We start from the raw sequence: 19,625 nt of genomic DNA, 5'->3' as shown, positions 1-19,625 counted from the left end.
TGTAGAAAAAAATGTAAAATTAACTCCTTAATAATTAAAAAAATTTTGATTACATGCTTACATACTATTTTGGATATATTGGGTTAAATAAAATATATTATTACAATTAATTCCACCTTTTTCTTTTTACTTACTTTATGTTACTAGACAATTTAAAGTTGCATACATAGGTTCTAGACCAAGATGGGTAGGTACATTTCTCCCTATTCCTCCTGCTAAGCTAAAGCCCCTGGACATTACATATAAAACAAACATAAGACAACTCTGAAAGTGGAGAGAAGATGGCAGGCTGACCAGGGACCGACCATGGGATCTGAGGAACGACATGTGGTGAGTTCCCTGGGTTTGGTTTTTGCCTCATATACTCTGGACTGGGTGCTGGAGAAACTATCAACCCAGAAAGGCCGAGGAGAACAAACAAGAGAGCCCCAAGGCAAAGCTGCTGTCTCTGGTCAAAAGACCAAGAAAGGGGCAACCCAGCAAGACAGAAAACTTTTAGAAAAGATCTGCCCTGCTCCAGTCAAACATCACAGAAAAAGCACAGACACTCCCACTCACAAAGGCTGAGTGTGGGCCAACACGTTCACCCTTTCCCAGATGTAAGGAGGCCCCCGCCAAGTCCCAGCAGGGCGGCGTCTGAGAAAACTAAATGGGGAGCCAGGGCTTTCGTATCCGCCTGAGAGTAATGCTTCCCCCAGCGGTGTCAGTGGAGACCAGGACCCCTAGGATCCCCGACTTCCACCCACACCCAAGAAGTAACCAGGCCCTCCTCCCCTCTGGGGCAGTGCCGGAGGAGGCTGAGTGGGAAGCTGGAACCTTCACCACTATCCAGCAGTAACAAGGCCACCTGCCAGCTCCCCCATGCCCCCACCCCTCCACTATACTCTCAGTGGAGGTGTGTGTGAAGCGGTAACAAGGCACCCGTCCCACGCTCCGGATGTAGAGGGAGGCCGAGTGAGAAACCTGGATCTTCACCCCCAACCGACAGCAGCAAAATGCCACCCCCTCCCCTACCCCGCCCCCCCCGGTACAGTATCAGAGGAGGCCCTCCTAAACCAGAAGATGTAGGGAAGTTCCACAATCTCATAACGTAAGACTCAAAATGTCCGGAATACAACTGAAAATCACGTATCACAACAGGAACCAGGATCTCAAAGTGAATCAGAAAATCAACAGGCACTAACAAGATGACATAGATGTTGGAATTATCTGGCAAGGATTTTAAAGCACCCAGCATAAAAATGCTACAACAAGCATTATAAATAGGCTCGAAACAAATAAAAACAACGGAAGGTCTCAGCAAAGAAGCAGAAGACAAAAAATTCACTGGATTGGCCCAATAGCATAAACGGAGGTAACAGTGGAAATAGAGAAATTGAAGATAAAAATCAATCTAAACAACAGAGAAAACAGACTGTAAAGCAGAATGTCCCAGAACCACAGGAGCATAACATTTGTGTCATCAGTGTCCTAGAAGGAGAGAAAAAAGAAGGTAAAGCTGAGAACACTGTAGAAGAAATAATGCCTGAAACACTCCTCCTCTGATACTATGCTGGATAGTGGTGAAGGTTTCAGCTTCCCACTCAGCCTCCTCTGGCACCGCCCCAGCAGGGGGGGGGACCTTGTTACTGCTTGGGTGTGGGTGGAAGTCGGGGATCCTGGCCTCCACTGACTCTGCTGGTGGGGGCGTGGGGGGCACTGCCCCCAGGCAGATATGAAAATCCTGGCTCCCCATTTAGCCTTCTCTGATACCTGCTGGGGCTTGGTGGGGGACCCACATTAGCAAAAGACAAACCTATAGATTCAAGGACCTGAGAAAATCCAAAACAAGACAAATCCAAAGAAAGTCATGCCAAGATACATCATAATTAAACTTCAAACTAAAGACAGACCAAAAAAAAAATCTTAAAAGCATCGAGTGAGAATCATCTTTCCTATACGGGAAAAATAATTCAAATAACAGCAGATTTCTCATCAGAACCCCCAAATTTTGGGTAAATACAGCAGACTTTCTTGAGTTCCTCAGAGTTTGACATTGGAAGCAAAAAGCGCAACACTGTCTGATGTGGACCTCAATGTATGCTGAGGAAATATTTAAGACAATTATAAATGGGGGATGGGGTAAGGGACACGGAGGTAAGGTTCTATATTCCATTTGTACTGTATCTTAGTTGTGGTGGTAGTTATGGGAATCTATACATGTGATAAAAATGGCACAGAATTAGACACATACAGTGTATGGATGTCCACTTCCTGGGTTTGGTATTTTATTATAGTTATGCCAGCTTTTTGGAAGCAACTGGGTGAAATATATACAAGACCTCTCTGTACTATCTTTGCAACATTCTGTAAACCTATAGTTATTTAAATGAAAGTTGAAAACATTACAAATGTAGTTCACAAGACATTTCTACTCCTAGGTGAAATATGTATAGGTGCTCAATTATACCAGTGGTTCAATTTTTCTGTAGTTTTGAAAAATTTCAAAATAACGAGTCGAGGAAGAAATGAAATCAAGTCAGAACACATCAACAAACACAGGGCCAGCCCTCACCAGCAGGTCATATCTGCCACCAGCTGCAAGGATTTCAGATATAGCCCTTTGCCTCCGTCTGATGAACGCCACAAACTGGAAGATGATTCCGCTGTGCTGTTGCACTTTGTAAACCAAGCCCAAATTGATCAAGACCTGCCAAGGGAAATGCCATACAAACGTGTCAAGGGCTCGAGATTTAGAATGTGCAATGCTGAAGACACCGTTTTCCATCATCAGCATCAGAACAATCTACTTAGTATAAACAAAATATTCAGTGAGATCTGGCACGCGGTCTGTTTAAACTACAGCCTGCCAAGTAAGAGAAGCTCTGTTCTCTTCAAGAATAACCACTTCTCTGAGGCTGACATAATAAGGACTGCTGCACAATAGGAATTGTGATGCTTGCAAAGAAATTGATTTAAGCCAAAATTGTTACTAGATATCAAATGTTCCAAAATGTAGAAAGCAGCGTTCTTCTGGAAAAATAAAACTTACTAGCAGTTACAAAATAAAACCCATTTCCTCCTTGTGCTATTATTAATGCTACAAATCTGTGCTGCCAGAATCAAACAGTTGCCAAACCTGTAACTTTATGCCAAGTTTCTTCAACAGTCCCACAACCTCCTCTAGATCTTTTAAGCCATACTGCACCAACTGGGCAACACCCGTTTTCTGTTTTATTAATGAATTTATTGTTGGTGTCAGATCTTGCAGCTCTCCCTTCTGCTCAATAAATTTGTAGAGTCGACACAGCTGGAAAGCAAAGAGGCACAGTTAGCTTCCAAAATCCACGGCAAGAAAGACTCACTTTGCAGTGTGTTTCCTACACACAGGGGAGCATGGCAGAGCTTTTGTACCTCCGAAAGGGTGGATTTTGTGGTCAAGGGTAATTTTAATCTTTCCCACAATCCCGACTAAGGATTATCCTTTTCCAAAACTCTAAAGCACCTTGCAGAAGTGCTTTAGGTACCTACTCAGAGTTAATTTTTAGTCACACACACTTACAGCAAATGCTGACCCCAGCAGAGCAGACCCTGGTACTAGCAGATCCTCCATTATATATTTTTAGGCCAGTATTGCTCCTCTTTGCCTTCCTCATGCTCGTGAATTTCCATTACTACAGGCACGTCAATGGGGGACAGGAAGGCAAAGTCTGACTCGTTCTAATACTACACTGAATTAGCCAGGAATTCCCTGTCCTCGCTTTGAACAGCTCCTATTTGTAGCCTTGAGATGCAGTTTGGATACTATCTCCTAGAGGCAGCCCCCGATTCTTCCATCTCTCTGGCTCAGAGCTCAACCCAGATCCCAGCTCTCACCAGCTGTACTCCTCGTCTTCCCCAGGAGGGGACAGTGGCTAATAATGACCCTGGCGCACAGCAGGTGAAAGAGGAAATAACTATGATCATAAAACCAGAAAAAAAGAATCCCAGGGGCTAAAGTGGAAACTAAGAAACGAAATTATAGCTACTTTGAGACTACAGGCAGGCAGAACCTAGTTCATCTGTATGTTGGCACGTGGAACCAAAGAGCTGAATGAAGACTTTGTTTAATAATCATAAATCACTTGTATTTAAAAAAAATTCATAAGTGTTAAAATCTATAATTTCTTTACTATATTAAAGATAAAAATTTTTAATTTTAAAATTACATCTTTGATTTTAAATTATTTTTTCTTCTTAATAAAAAATTGTTTCTTCTCAATAAATTTTAACATTATATCACCCCATTAATAAACTACCAGAAGCACTGGAGTTAACACCCCCAGATTTTGGTTCTCACCCTGTCATCAACTAACTCCATGTGGCTTGGGATAAGTCACGTATCTCTTTGGACCTTAGCTGCCTCATCTGTAAAATGCAAAGACTGGGCCAGATATTTGAAACTCTCCTGCAATATTTTTCCTCCCTTTTCTAGTATCCTTAGAGTTCCCTTTTAAAATAATGAAAGTACCAAATGCCTATATTAGATACTAATTTTTCCATTTTGAACTAATCAAACACACAACTTCAAATTAATGCTTAATATCAAATGACTAGTGGGTAGAGATTTAGCAAAAAGCAAAGAAGCTGACATTTTAGCAACCAAGGCAGCTATCATGAGCAAGTGTGAAATATTTTGAAATGTGACATTAGTTCAAAGAACCTTTCGGGCTTGAACCTTTGGTTGGGCAAGGAGTCACTGAACTGGGCAGTTTCTTGGGCAGATCCTTTGTGTCATTTATACACAGGACTATTTCTGCCCAGGCTATGTGCTGTGTACACATCTAGGGTATTATGAAAATACTTTTCTTCATATTAGAAAAGTATGCCTTTGGGTCACTTTGTAATTGTTAAGATCTCCTCTAATATTTAACATTTAAAATGTAATCTGGTTTAATTTCTAGAGCTCCTAGTGGTATGTATCTGGTTTACTTTCCCAACCTGCAAACTATCTGAGTGATTTCTTTAAACCACGGTGCCTGTGAAAGTTGTTTTAAAGAGCTGAGGGTAGAAACATGCTGAATGGGTCCCCTCATGGCTTTTAAAGGCCAATATGAATGAAGAAGTTGAAAGCAGTCTGTGGACTCTTCAACTGACTCCTCTTTATATCCCTAGCACTGTGCCTGACACACTGTAGGTATCCCAAAATCTGAATGACTCTGCCTGGCCTGCGTACGATCATGTATATATATATATTTTTAAGTCTTTATTGAATTTGTTACAATATTGCTTCTGTTTTATGTTTTTGGTTTTTTGGCCACAAGCCATGTGGGACCCTAGCTCCCCGACCAGGGATCGAACCAGCACCCACCCCCCGCCCCTGCATTGGAAGGCGAAGTCCTAACCACTGGACCACCAGGGAAGTCCCCGTACGATCATATTTTAATCTATCCCATAAGTGAATTTTGCTCATCACCACAGGATTATGTAATTGAGTGTCAGACCAAGGTCTAGAAGGGTTCTGGGAAAGCAAAAAAAAAAAAAAAAAAGAAAAATCTTCTCTTATATAAATATTCAGGAAAATGTAAGAAATCTCTGTTGTCTTTTGCTTTTCAGGGACTGAGTTAAGTGTGGGTGACTGTGTCAAACATCTGGGCCCAACCTGATGCCTACAGAGAGAAATGACAAACCTGTTTACCCCATGAGACTTTCCTCATTGCCAATGCAAGCAAATGAACGATTCTGGGAGTAGGAAATGCCCAGAAAAGCAAGAGCTTTAATGCAGCTCTGAGGTGTTAGAAGACCAGGGGGCAGGGGGGGAAGCATGGGAGGTGGACAGCCAAATGACTTTGCAGAGCTCTGTGCCTCAAACTAGTCCTGAAGCATCTGTTTCAGAAGAGGCCAAGCGGTATGAGGTCTCCTCAGCAGGAGGCCCCACCAAGCACAGCCTTCACGAGGGGCGTGAGAAAGAAGGATCTGGTGATCAGGGAGAAGCAGGGGGATTACAGCACATTAAGAGGCAGCATGGAGAGGCATTCTTTGATCATGACACTGGCTTCTCTTCCCCTAATCCCAGACGTTGCCATGGCACCTATCAACACTCAAGGGGAAAACTATCTGAGGCAGCTGGGGGCACTGCTGCCTTACTGTGGCGAGAATTTGGTGGCATTTTCTGGTACCACAAAATTACAGAGAGAGCTGTAATCACATTGCTAAAATGTACTTACACTATTCGATGACAAAGACAGATTACAAAATTTAGCTTCCACTTCTCTCCTCGTCAGCTTTTCAGTCTAATGGGGCAGAAAAAGGTAACAATGAGAGTCACCAAATTTGACCCTGAACAAGATACAATTTCCAGGCTAATTCTGACAGGTGTACCCTTCATTTTGGACAAACGGCTCCTCATCATGAAAGATGGATTAACTCTGATTAAAAAACGTTTTTTCCCTCCACAATTCACATAAACTATAACTACCATTGTTTTAAAATGTGAATACCCCTGACATAAAAGAATTAATAAGGGGAGAGCTGCACTTGCTGAATGGTGAGGTGACTCAGAGGTGGACAGGCTTAACCAGGGTGCTTATGTTGGGCTGGGAGGGAGTCAACTGATCCACATCCCCTAATGAAAGCCATGTGTGGACAGGCTCTGAGCGCCATCCCACGCTGGCAGGCAGGCTGTAGGATACGAACAAGAGTGATGGGAAGCCCTCTGCACCATCCCCGGGGGTTTCCGCCAGCGTCTCTCTGACACTATGTTGTATCTGTCCCTGCCAAACAGCAGCAGCACTTTGGGAGGAGAAAAGAACCACAAAGAAGCAAACAGTAAAGTTAGGGCCCTTGATGTGTCCCTGGCAGACAAAAGAAAAGCGAGTTGAGCTTTTTAGTGTACAGAAAACAGTAAGCCGTTATGGACTTCCCCTGCTCGTCCTTCCTTAAGCATAGGCTGTCTGGCACTGTTAGCTATTGAATCTCCTGGATGTTCTTACTTTAGAATAAATAGGATAATAATAAATAATATTTGACATGAAAAGAAATTAGAAAAGATAAGAAGGATTCAATTCCATCCTGGCGCCGTAATATATAATACTATTTAAGCTTTTCACCGTTTCCCCTCCAGGCTTTGCACACATACTAGAGAGTAACGAACACTGTGATGTGGCTAAATGAGCAAGAGTAACAGGAGGTGATGCTGCCCTAGTCCCATAGGAAGGAGGTGATAAATGAGGCCCCAAGAGAGGTCTAAACCAGTCTCCTCCAGTTCAACCAATCCAAGTCTATAAATGACTTTACTGATAAGCTCAGACAGCTCAGACAGAAGAAATAAGGGCAGGGCATAAGTCTTTTACTCTCTTTTACTCTCAAAACTAACACTTCCCTTTCTTGGTCTCTCTAAAGACAGTAACAGTGCTTGTGAGATTAGAGCGAGTTAATCCATGTAAAGGGCTTAGAACAATGCTTGGCACATAAATATTGAGCATGGCATATGTTCAATAATGGTTAACTCTTTTTAAAAATTATTACTGGCAAGTATCAGGACCAACTACTCAGTGATTATTTTGCCTCAAGAAGTAGGTTAGTGAAGAACTCTATTATATTTTAAATTAAATAAGACAATTCAATCTTCAGAAGTTACCCTTAAAAAAACACCCTAGAGGTCACTAGTAGCACAAGGCTTAGTACAGAATAAAAGCTCAACCAACACTTGTTAATTGTTCACTGAATCAAAGCCAATCGGTTCTTTTACCTTAGAGCAATAAGGGAAGGAGATAAAAGTTCCAATTCAGTTTCATGGCTACATCACTAAGAAAATACCCATGAACTATTATTATTATCCTTCAATATCAACTCAAAGTAATTAAATGCTTACCACAGCATCATACAGAATAACATAGACTTGATTGAGTTTATCTTCTGGGATCCCACAGTGTAAGAGTATTGCTTTCAGTAACATGGTATGGTTCAAGTAAATACTGTAGTTTCTTTCCTAGGATAGAGGAATTATTATTATCGTCATTATAAAAGCAATACACGCACATGACCAAATCTAGAATTTTATCACCAATTTACCAACCTGACACAACGGAAGGACTGAATTTTAGCATATTGCCTTCTAGTTTACTTTTTCATATACATTCTTCTTGCACTATTGTGGTCAGAGTATAATATAATTTAATACTTTATTATACGCATCAGAAATACTTTGGTCTCCAGCTATGTTTAAAAGCCTGAGCGAGCCGACACAGATATCAAAGAGGGAGAGGACCTGGTTCAATAGTGACTGACCTATAAGCCCGGCTGGTGGAATATAAGCACACAAGTCAATCAGTGAGCATCTGCAGGGTAGCGAGTCGTGTGCTGAGCCAGATGCAGTGGGAGAAAGGGCCCCACCCGCAGCTGGATAGAGAGGTCCTTCTGGACAGGGGCACACCGTGACTGACGGGTGTTCACTGTGGTGGGGTGAACAGGGCGTGTGTGTGGGATGCAGAGGAAAGGCGGAGGAGAGCCACCACTGTGCTCACAGCAGCCTCCACTGGCTGGGTAGTCCACAGAGACTATGCAAAGTGAATGGTTGTTAAGAGCCTGGGTGTAGGAGGGAGCTGAGGGTTCTCAACATGCTCAAAGCATCCTAGGAATCTTAGGCTAATTCCTCAAATTTTGGAAGAATGCATGGAGAAACAACACCCTCCCCCCAACCAAAGAGACAAAAACAAAACCCGTTCTGGTCAAGGCAGAGGTAAGAGCTTGAGACAAGTCTCAAAAGCTACATCAGACTTTCCCGGGGACTTGAGTAACAATGTGATTCACCACCAGCACCATCTGAGGAGCAGTTCGTGGCTTTCCCAAGGCACTCGGCAGAGGACTCTATCTAGCGGGATAACCTTGGGATGTTAGGATACGGGAAGGAACCTGAAGTGCTGGAAACTCCTGGATGATTTCATAGATGGTGTAGATGATTTCAGCGGTGGGCAGAGAGCTGTTGGTGGTAGAGGTGACGATATCAAACGCACATTCCAGAAGTTCTTTGGGATGAAATCGGTCTAATTTGCGAGGTCTGAACACGCGTTCTATGCAGTACCTGGAGAGAAAAATCCGCGTTTCTAAGGTCATTGCTTACTGCAGGGGTCCCCAGCCGGGTGGCACAGCAGGAGGTGAGCGGCGGGTGAGTGAGCGAAGCTTCATCTGCTGCTCCCCGTTGCTCACATTAGCGCCTGAACCATCCCCCCCATCACCCACCCCACCCCCGTCCGTGGAAAAACTGTCTTCTATGAGACCGGTTCCTGGTGCCAAAAAGGTTGGGGACTGCTGGCTTACTGGAATTAAATATGTGTAAGAGATAAAATAAACAAGATAAAGATAAAATAAACAAATGTGAAAAAATTAATCAGTAGTATGATTAGGAAAACATAAAGATAGATGTGCCCAGAATAGTCTTGCCTGTGATCTAGGTTCCAATTCCCAGTGTTGCCACTATTAAACTACAGGGCTTAATTTTTTTTTTTTTAAATGTCTGAAACAGAGATGAAATTACAAACAAAAATAAATTTATCTTAAGTGTTTGCTTTCTACACAGTGATCCCCACACCTTAGGACTATGAATATTAATAGTTCACTTGGAACTGAGAATAAAAGGATGTAAAGAGCTTTGATTTTGTTTAGGAAAGGAGCTGCAAGGTCGGCTGCCTCGTTGACAGGAATACCGCTCCAATTTATGAAGCTCTTGGTGTTTGACTCCTGTGGTATCTGAATGTACACCAAACCTTTCCCAGCAGTAAGTGCCTGGAGGTCCTTGGCGTTCAGCATTCCTGCTGGGTTTACTCCACTTCTCCAGAAGCAGCTTTTATGCAGTTACCTTTGTAGGCAGTTTTCACACAGAGACCATTGGCCACTTGTCCCTTCAATTAAATTTTAAAAGGGGCCATCTGTGATCAAGAACAGCCAGATGTTTTTCCAAGCAACTGGTTGTGAAAATAATTAGTCATGTGACTTGGGGACATTTAGAAGGCACAGAATAGACTATGGGAGCTTCAGGTACCTACCCAACTGCTACATTCCTTCAAAGGGGAGGCTGCCAGTCCTGATCATAGAAAGGGGTACTGGGACTGGGCTTTTTGACCATTTTCCAAGCTCAGTACTTTAAACTCCAAATTCTTTACTGTGTAAGGATCACAGAAGATGAAACATTCTTCCTTGGTTTCTTTCCCACATCCACCAAATGAACCCCCATTGCTTCTTACCGTTTTAAATTCAAGATATTATTTCTTGCCACGTATCTTGCAAAAGGAACCTGAAAAATAAAGTTTCAAAGGTCAATATCAAGATGTGCCAACCACCTTTTTTTTTTTTTTTTTTTCGCGGTACGTGGGCCTCTCACTGTTGTGGCCTCTCCCGTTGCAGAGCACAGGCTCTGGACGTGCAGACTCAGCGGCCATGGCTCATGGGCCTAGCTGCTCCGCGGCATGTGGGATCTTCCCGGACCAGGGCACGAACCCCTGTCCCCTGCATCGGCAGGCGGACTCTCAACCACTGTGCCACCAGGGAAGCCCCTACCTTTTGTTTTTTAAATAACAGCTTTGAGCTGTAACTCACCACAGAGTTCTCCCTTCTAAAGTTTACAATTCACTGGTGTGTAGAATATTCACAAAGCTGTGCACTGCTTGCCATTCACACCCCTTGGGATGTTCCTGAGTTGGTCAGTCAGCAGGCGACCGCACTGCTGGATGTACCTCCAACCTTATTCACTGTGCATTTCTTAGGTTTTTGAATTTGAGAAAAAATCACTATTAAACACACTCTGCTAAATTTTTTATTATGCCAAATTAAAGTCTGTGCAAGTTATTTGATTATCTGTGAATTTTTTTAAGTGTCACTTATAATAATGCAATCAACATGGGTATTACCTATTTTTTTTTTTTAAATAAATTTATTTATTTTTGTCTGAGTCGAGTCTTTGTTGCTGCGCATGGGCTTTCTCTAGTTGCGGTGAGCAGGGGCTACTCTTCGTTGCAGTGCACAGGCTTCTCATTGCGGTGGCTTCTCTAGTTGTGGGCTTCAGTAGTTGTGGCACGCGGGCTTAGTTGCTCCGAGGCATGTGGGATCTTCCTGGACTAGGGCTTGAATCCGTGTCCCCTGCATTGGCAGGCAGATAACCACTGCGCCACCAGGGAAGCCCGGGTATTACCTCTTATGGTGAATTTCCTGACTTTCCTGTAGATCTTACAGAAGAAATTCTTAATAACCACTCACTGATAATCACCACAACTTATAAAACCATTATCAGATTGCCTCAAGAGATCTGACAGGATATCATTAATCAATGGGTCAAATTCTCAAAGGGCAATTACTTTTTATTTTGGGGGACTGAATATATCAGCTCACAGAAAGAGAGCTGATGTTTAAAAATCTGCATTTTAGTGTCCTAATGTCTAGAGAAGAAGAAGCCAGTTTTAAGTATAGCTATGTAAAGGTTTGCCCTTCTATCCTTTCTTCAACAGAGCCCAAGTGTCTGATACGCTACCTACTTACCTCTCACTCAAAATAATCCCAAATCACCTGACTTACTATAAAAGAAAAACTAAATCTGAGGGTATGGAAGGAATTTCTTCTTAAACCATAAAACAAAACATAGATATGCAAAAAAGACAATGCCCTGATTCCAGACCTCCCTCCAGAGAAATACAGTCAAAAGTTCGAGTCTTTGACACTTCACTCTGGTGATACAAACAAACTGGTATGTGACTTTGTTCACACGCATGTGGGAACATGTATTCACCTCACACATACTGGGTACATGCAAACACACAGTGCACCTTATGCACACGCTCAGTTGTGCTTTTTTAAACTTTTTTCTTTCTCTATATAATAAAAATGGAATCATATTAGAGTTCCTTTGAAACATACTTCTTTTCAGCTAACAATATACCATGGACGTTTCTACAGATCAAATATAGATATGGATCTATCTAAATATATATGTATTTTGATCTTTTACCTCCTTAATATTCCATAATAAATTATTCAACCATTTTCCTATTGATGAACATGCAGTTTTTAGTTTTTGACCACTATGATAAACTGTCAATGGACATCCTTTTAATGTTAGTATACTGATGTGTTATTTCTTTAAGTAAATCTCTCAAAGTGGGATTGCTAGCTTAAAGGGTATAGTATGTGCATTTATTTTATTAAATACTTTCAGATTATTTTTCTAAAGGTTTAGCAACTTACATTCCCATCAGCAACATATGAAAGTACCCATTTTCCTAAACCCTTGTCATCTGTGGACAATTAAATATTTTTAACAGTCTGATGGGTGAAGTTCAGATACCTTTGCTTTGCATTTCCTTATTAGTGAGGCTGACCATCCTTTAGAAGTTTATCAGCCCTGTGCATTTTCTCTTCGGAGAACTGCCTGGGTATAGCCTTTGCTCATCTCTCTACCTGTAAGTGCTTTCTGTACATTAGGGGTATTAACCTCTTGTCTGTTACATGCATGTACAGTACAGATGGGCTTGTTAGCAGCCAACACCATGTGAGTGATCAACTGGTAAGAGTATGGCTGTCAAAAGGGAACCCTGGGGATAAGAAAGTAAGCATGAGCAAAATTCACACATAATTAACAGAGATGCTTGCTGTTACAAGAATTTAATTGTTCTAGACATTAACATGTTAGAAAGTTACTGAAGACCTAGCCAATAAATAAAGAAAAAAACTCCATTTATGTGTCTAAGTTGGCCAGGTTAGCCTGCTGTGGTCACCTGGCGAAGCTCAACACTGACATGCAGACCTGGCACCTGCAATACAGGGCTCAGGTTTCTAGGGTCACAAGCACTAAGGTGGATGTACACAGGGTCAAATGTTTACCAAATTCCCATAATGCTCTCACCCTGATAACTCCTTTAAGATTATGTTTCCTAAAGGTGACGTTAAGAGTATAAGCCTGGGGGGGGATGGTGGGGGTCATCCTTTAATACAGGTGCCACCCCTGGGACCAGGCATGGCACATGCGCTGTCAACAGAGTGTTCCCAGCCTCACCCGCAGGTCGAAAGGAAGCATCACCAGCATCCCGCTGTGGTCCATGAATAAGGCAGCTTCATTGTGCTCGTATATTTGCCTATTTCGGGGAAGCAGCAGTGGGGTACACAATTGGACAGCTCCTACACCACATGAGAAAAAATAACTAATCATCAGGTTCTCGTTCTTTGCACACGCAACTTAAAATGAACACAGACCTGACAGTTGAGTAATCTGCTACTGGGACCACTGAAAGCAGTTTATCTTCAATTCTCTAAATAGAAAGCTCACCTAAGGTTAAGTTTGTTAATTCAGTCCTATTTCTGACTCCACAAACCAACTGTATTTTAGCAGCAAGGTTGTAATATTCAAATTTGTTTCTCCTCAGCAAGATGAATTATAAAAATAAGCTTAAATTTCACAGGTGTCAACAACTTAGAACTGAATTTAAAAGGTAAAATATGGTTGCACCCAAATCCATTCATAGTACTTTCTGATGAGGAAACAAAACATCTTTTGAGAAGGCACATAATTTTTTAAAAAGGACATACCATGTCTTTTGAAGATGCGGATAATGGTTTCACCCACGTGTTGCTGTATCTTGGCTGTACGGATGGAGAAGCTGCCCTAAGATAGGACCAATTAAAATGTCATCAAAGCCTAATCAAAGGGATCCCCTACCATACTTTTCTGTGGCTTGCAGTAGGCATTACATTGCTTATTCCCAAGATCAAAAAGAGGTCTCAACAAGTCATTCCCCTTTTGAACATATTCAGGAGAGAAGAAACCACATGTCTTGCAACATGTCCTGCTTTAGGAAGGCTGCCTAGGTTTAAAGTCCAAGCTCTTACGTTGATGTATGTCTTTCAGAGAGAGCCAGTCATATAGTACTACACAATTCTCCCCGAGGACTTTCAGGGATACTGTAGCAGTCAAACACCTAACAGCGTCAAACCCCCTCCCATATTCTAAGGTAATTCATAGTGGGCCTCTTGAAAGCTTCAAGGCCTTTGTGTATTTTGTAAATAACTGTCTTTTTCATTTGTTTCGTATTATAAAAGTAGTACTATTTCACTATAGAAAATTTAGAAATAATAGATAAGCAAAAAACCCCCAAAATTAAAAAGTCAGCCATAATCCTGCAAATGTCTAATATTGCCAGCAAAGACAAACTGGCCCCTGAAATCTGTACTGATTTTCCACAAACCTTACCACTGCTTTCTCTACTACTCTTTTAAATTCTATTTTAAGCATACAGAGACAGAGAATATAACAAATATATGTTATTCACTCACCCAACTTTATCAAATTTTAACATTTTGCTATACTGTTTCAGACCGTTTTTGTTTTTAAACAAGAAAATGTTGAAGGCATTTGAATGTTAGGTTGAACACAGATGTTGAATGTTAAACCTGCCTGGGCTTCAGAAACCACCTGGGAGCTCTGAGATTCTTGAAGCGCCTCCCACTTAGATTCCAAGTCACTAGATCGGATGTAAGGCCTGAGCCTCTGTATTGTCAAAGGGCCTCACAGGTGGCTTTGACGTGCAGCCAGCACTGGGAGCTACTGGCTACCGGATCTGGATCTGAGCTGGCTGGGTATTTTTGGCACTGGGCAGCTGGGTCAGGGCTCAGTCTCTAAAAGCACCGCTTCTTAATCTCTTTAGTAGGCGGTGGGTCAGGAACTCCTTCAAGTTAAGTGATTAAAAAAAGTGTGGCTCTTCCTGGAATAATGCATATGCACACATTTTGCATATACAGACCTCAGGTTAAGAGCTTATGTTGGAGAAGGACCTACTGTAGAGCACAGGAAACTATATTCAATATCTTATAATAACCTATAATGGAAAAGAATCTGAAAAAAAGAATCATAAATATCCATATGAATCACTTTGCAGTACACCTGAAACTAACACAACTTTGCACATCAACTGCAGTTCAATTAGAAAAAAAAAGAACTTATGTTGGAGGCATTAAAGGACTGCATGAAAATCGAGGAAGTGACTCCACCCTTTTGTGAACCACGTGAAGCTCTTTCGAGGCGTGGCTCAGGCCCACCTTCAGTATGTCGCTGTCGTAGGTGTAATCGACGGCGGGGGAGATGCGCTGGGAGAAGGTCTGGGCCATCACCGTGCGGTAGGCCTTCCCGCCCACATTGGCCAGGGTGCGGTGCAGCACCTCGTGCAGCTCCGACTCCTCCATCTGGGGCGGAGGCAGCAGTTCGCTCCTGAGCAGCTCTGTGGCTGTGGGCCGCTCTGCCGGATCGTGGTTCAACAGCCAGGAGATGACAGATTTCTACAACGAAACCCAAGCACCCCGGGGAAGGGTGCAGTGGAGGGTGCTCAGGGATTCTCCTGACAAGCAGTGGTTGGTTCAGGTCCAAAAGAGACACACTTCTTCCACTTAGTTGGTGCATGTTAACTGGTATTTCTGAAATCTCTGAATTTGTCATTCTCCCCACCCCCCCACCCCCACCTCCCGTAGTTCATTACGGTCACAGAATTGTGCAACAACGTAATATGAGTCTTTCTTAAAAGAGGTCCTTCTTATACTTCCCTGCCATATAGGACCAAAAAACCCTCAACTCAACAACTACATAGAAGCAGAAGTTAGACCTTCTAAACACTGTATCTAAACTACTGTATCAAAAAAGATACAAGAACATAAAGCAAGTAGTTTTAGGTGCTTAATTTTAGTATAAAGTATAACGTGTAGGAGCTTCTAGAACCCCTAAAGCAGTATAAAACAACTTTTCATTTTTCATTCTCCATTTATGTTATCTGTATTGATATCATTTCCTTGAATTCTCTTATGTTACTGGTTTATTATACCTTCACAGCTATTACCTGATTAAGCAGGGAACTATTTGAAGGCAATATAAACCTTGGAAAGGCTCCATAATGCTTCTGTAATTCTTTTGTTTACAATGAAGATTTATAAGGAGTTAGAGGAATACCTGAGATCAGAAAATCTCAATTTTTAGATGAACCTCATTAAGCATTTTCTAAACATGTATCTTTAAAATACCCTCCCCCAAATCCCTACCCCTGGTTTTAGGCTAAAATAAAAACACAGGTAATTATTTTTCACATAAAGAAGGGAACTGACATGATATAACTTTATGAAAATTTATGTTAAATTAAACTGGTAAAAATAATATCCTATTCAGCAAAACAGACTGTATGTAATACTGCTTAATTTCTGTATGTGGCAACAACTGTGTTATACTCAGTCTACAAGCATTTCCTATGCTGCCTCCTTTCAGATAAAAAGCAACAATGTGACATGGGAGGTGGCCGTGGCACTGGCTGTGGTGCTAAGTTTATACAGCCCAAATGCAAATGCTCAAGGGTGCCCAGTAAGTCCCTGTGACAGGAGGGCAATCACTGTCGTGACAAATGGTGTGTATAGTTGCATTTGTGTCTGTGGTTTAAGTTCCTACACCACCACAGCTGCCAACATGAGGAAATAATGAATAAGACTGACCTTGTTACAGGGAAAGGCTGGGATATGAATATTTCTTATGACACCCCAAAACATGGGGAACAACTCAGTTCGAATCAGTGGTAACAGCTAACAAAAGAAGTAGAAACACAACTCAATGTATTTTCTAATGGTTCTTCACTAATTCAATAGTTGAGGCAGAATGGGTCCCTCGAGCCATAAACAAATGTCACATTAAATGCTACTGAGTTATAGGATGTTAGTGCTAATATAAATAAAGGGAACTTAATACCTTTATTTTACAGGGGAGGAAAATTAAAGTCTAGAAGAGTTAAGTGACTTGTCCATCCAGATACATAACCAATAATCAAGAAACAGCAAATTAATGCAATATTCTAGCTAGGTTTCTGTTCTCAACATTAATAATTTAAATAAGGGATTTTGCCTTGATTATAATTGTTAAGAAGTCAGTTTAAGGAATAAACTTCTACATGACAAGAGTATTAACCATGGAAGGCTTCACTAAGACAAAAAGCCAGCATTAAGAAGAAAGGTACACCAGAAGCACTATAATAAATTCACTAATGATCCTTTCATATTAGCCAGATGCCAGTATTTGCTATGACATGAGTTACACACACACACACACACACACACACACATACACACACACACACACACACATTTGTAGTATGGAAGAGAAATTATTTTGTTTTAAATTACCGTAACATCTGGCTGTCTAGTCTTCCCCTTTACAATTTGAGCTACTTTACCATAAGACAGAACAAAACTGTAGTTTTAAGATATATTCTTCTTTTCTTAAAGTTCCAAGCTTTATCTAAAACAATGAGCTGTAAGAGCATTCTCTTTTTTAGAATAGCTAAGCCAAGCGTTCAAACAGTACTTCAAAAGCATGATGAATCACAAAAAAGAACCCTGTAGTTTGTTAATTTTCTCTGTCAGCCCTGGGCATTTTTATGGTGTATTTCAAGTCTAAATACATTTTAAGTACTCCATCTTTTGATATTTTTTCCCCACGTTGTTCCCATGACACAAGAGAATGAGTGGCAGAAGATTACTAATTGAAGAAGAAGAAAAATAGTAATTAAAACCCAAGAGTGAGAACACAGTAAATAAAGCATCAGAAAATTACCTGCTTTGTGTGCTCTCCATCATCGAAGTCTTCTGGAAACTTAGGCGAAGTAGGCTAAAAAATATATTATATTCAAATCAGCAAGTGCTTGGCAGACTGCCACAGTGAAATCGTTTTATTCACCAGAGGTAAGAAAACCAAATACAGAAATGAAAATTTGCTAACAAGGGAAGATGGATGTGAAACTCATCATGAAACCCAACGCACATCGTTCCAAGGACATTCGTATTATCTTAATACTTACTTCACCCAAATGACAGCCTAGGTGACAGAAAGCACCTCATTTGAGGACAAACTTTAAAATCTAATGGCTTCAGGGAAAGACAAAGTAGCTTTATTAAACAAACAGACTAAAAAAGGGTAGAAATACCAAACCATCAGTACCGAGTAAGAGAAAAACAACACAAAAACCTCTAGACCCAAATTTCTCACCTTTCTGGTAAATAAGACCTCAGTCATAACGTTAACTTGGCAGTTGAGATATTCTTGAAATGAGGGAACAAACATGAATTTTAGACTAAGGAAAGGCACTTCACCAAGGACACAGTCCTCGAAGAGCATTCCAAGTCAAGGCAAGGACACAGTAATCACTTCATTTCCTCTGATACATTACGAACACAGCTGCCCGCTGCTACATTATGAACACAGCTGCCCACGCTCTTCTGGCAGTTAGACCATTAAACTCTTTTCCAAGATATCTAGTGGAGTATTCTTAGTTACGCTGTATGTGATTTACCCTAACAGACATGCCTGCTTGGCTCTGCTCAGAAAGGAAGAGGAAGACTCTCTGTAACTCTTGCTCATGAATATGTGAATCTAAACCACCCTCACTCAAACCTTATTCTCCACTGTCATCTTAATGCCATTTCCAATAGGCATCCTGGCCCGCGCACACTAACATAAGTCCCTTTTAGTTTGTGCAATGACAGTTTAGTTTGGGACAACTGATCCTTTGGGCAAGGATCAATCCCAAGAACACACATGGAGATCTCACTGGGAAAAAAATTCAAGTGCCTGACATTTTCCCCAGACTCAGTTTACCTTCTGGTCACGGTGGTATTCTTTAGGCATTACTACACCAGGTCCATTCAGCTGGAAGCTTTAATTTCTAGACCTAAATATCCATTATCCTTATAACCAATTCCAACTGCTGTAACAATATTGATATTATGCAAAATTTTTGGATTCCCCTTTTGCTTTAAAATCAAGAGTAGAGATAGCCTCAGAAGAGAGTGGCATGATATACTTAAAGTCATGAAAGGGAAGAACCTACAACCAAGATTACTCTACCCGGCAAGGATCTCATTCAGATTTGATGGAGAAATCAAAAGCTTTACAGACAAGCAAAAGCTAAGAGAATTCAGCACCACCAAACCAGTTCTACAACAAATGCTAAAGGAACTTCTCTAAGTGGGAAACACAAGAGAAGAAACGGATCTAAAAAAACAAACCCAAAACAATTAAGAAAATGGTCATAGGAACATACATATCGATACTTACCTTAAATGTGAATGGATTAAATGCTCCAACCAAAAGACACAGGCTTGCTGAATGGATACAAAAACATGACCCATAGACATGCTGTCTACAAGAGACCCATTTCAAACCTAGGGACACATACAGACTGCAAGTGAGGGGATGGAAAAAGATATTCCATGCAAATGGAAATCAAAAGGAAGTTGGAGTAGCAATACTCATATCAGATAAAACAGACTTTAAAATAAAGAATGTTACAAGAGACAAGGACACTACATAATGATCAAGGGATCAATCCAAAAAGAAGATATAACAATTATAAACATATATGCACCCAACATAGGAGCACCTCAATACATAAGGCAACTGCTGACAGCTATAAAAGAAGAAATCAACAGTAACAAAATAATAGTGGAGGACTTTAACACCTCACTAACACCAATGGACAGCTCATCCAAAATGAAAATAAATAAGCAAACAGAAGCTTTAAATGACACAATAGACCAGATAGATTTAATTGATATTTATAGGACATTCCATCCAAAAACAGCAGATTACACTTTCTTCTCAAGTGCGC

At 41.2% G+C, this 19,625-nt stretch overlaps 1 protein-coding gene across 2 annotated transcripts in view; it reads right to left on the bottom strand.

Annotated features, from left to right (window-relative positions):
* Positions 1–19,625, bottom strand: part of EIF2AK4 (eukaryotic translation initiation factor 2 alpha kinase 4) — a 113,481-nt gene that overhangs the window by 17,059 nt on the left and 76,797 nt on the right. The window contains exons 20-30 of one of the 2 annotated variants that reach the window (XM_060147043.1): positions 17,573–17,626; positions 16,462–16,548; positions 15,034–15,270; positions 13,528–13,603; positions 12,998–13,119; positions 10,200–10,249; positions 8,872–9,040; positions 7,832–7,948; positions 6,186–6,251; positions 3,119–3,289; positions 2,555–2,689 (exon numbers count right to left, since the gene is read on the bottom strand). In XM_060147043.1, the coding sequence (XP_060003026.1) occupies positions 2,555–2,689; positions 3,119–3,289; positions 6,186–6,251; positions 7,832–7,948; positions 8,872–9,040; positions 10,200–10,249; positions 12,998–13,119; positions 13,528–13,603; positions 15,034–15,270; positions 16,462–16,548; positions 17,573–17,626 (1,284 nt within the window). The remainder of the gene's footprint in view (positions 1–2,554; positions 2,690–3,118; positions 3,290–6,185; positions 6,252–7,831; positions 7,949–8,871; positions 9,041–10,199; positions 10,250–12,997; positions 13,120–13,527; positions 13,604–15,033; positions 15,271–16,461; positions 16,549–17,572; positions 17,627–19,625) is intronic. The other variant, XM_060147045.1, reaches the window with a different exon arrangement.

Source organism: Lagenorhynchus albirostris, chromosome 1, assembly GCF_949774975.1.
Source record: "Lagenorhynchus albirostris chromosome 1, mLagAlb1.1, whole genome shotgun sequence".
Lineage (NCBI taxonomy): Eukaryota > Metazoa > Chordata > Mammalia > Artiodactyla > Delphinidae > Lagenorhynchus > Lagenorhynchus albirostris.
This window is presented reverse-complemented; position numbering and strand designations above follow the sequence as displayed.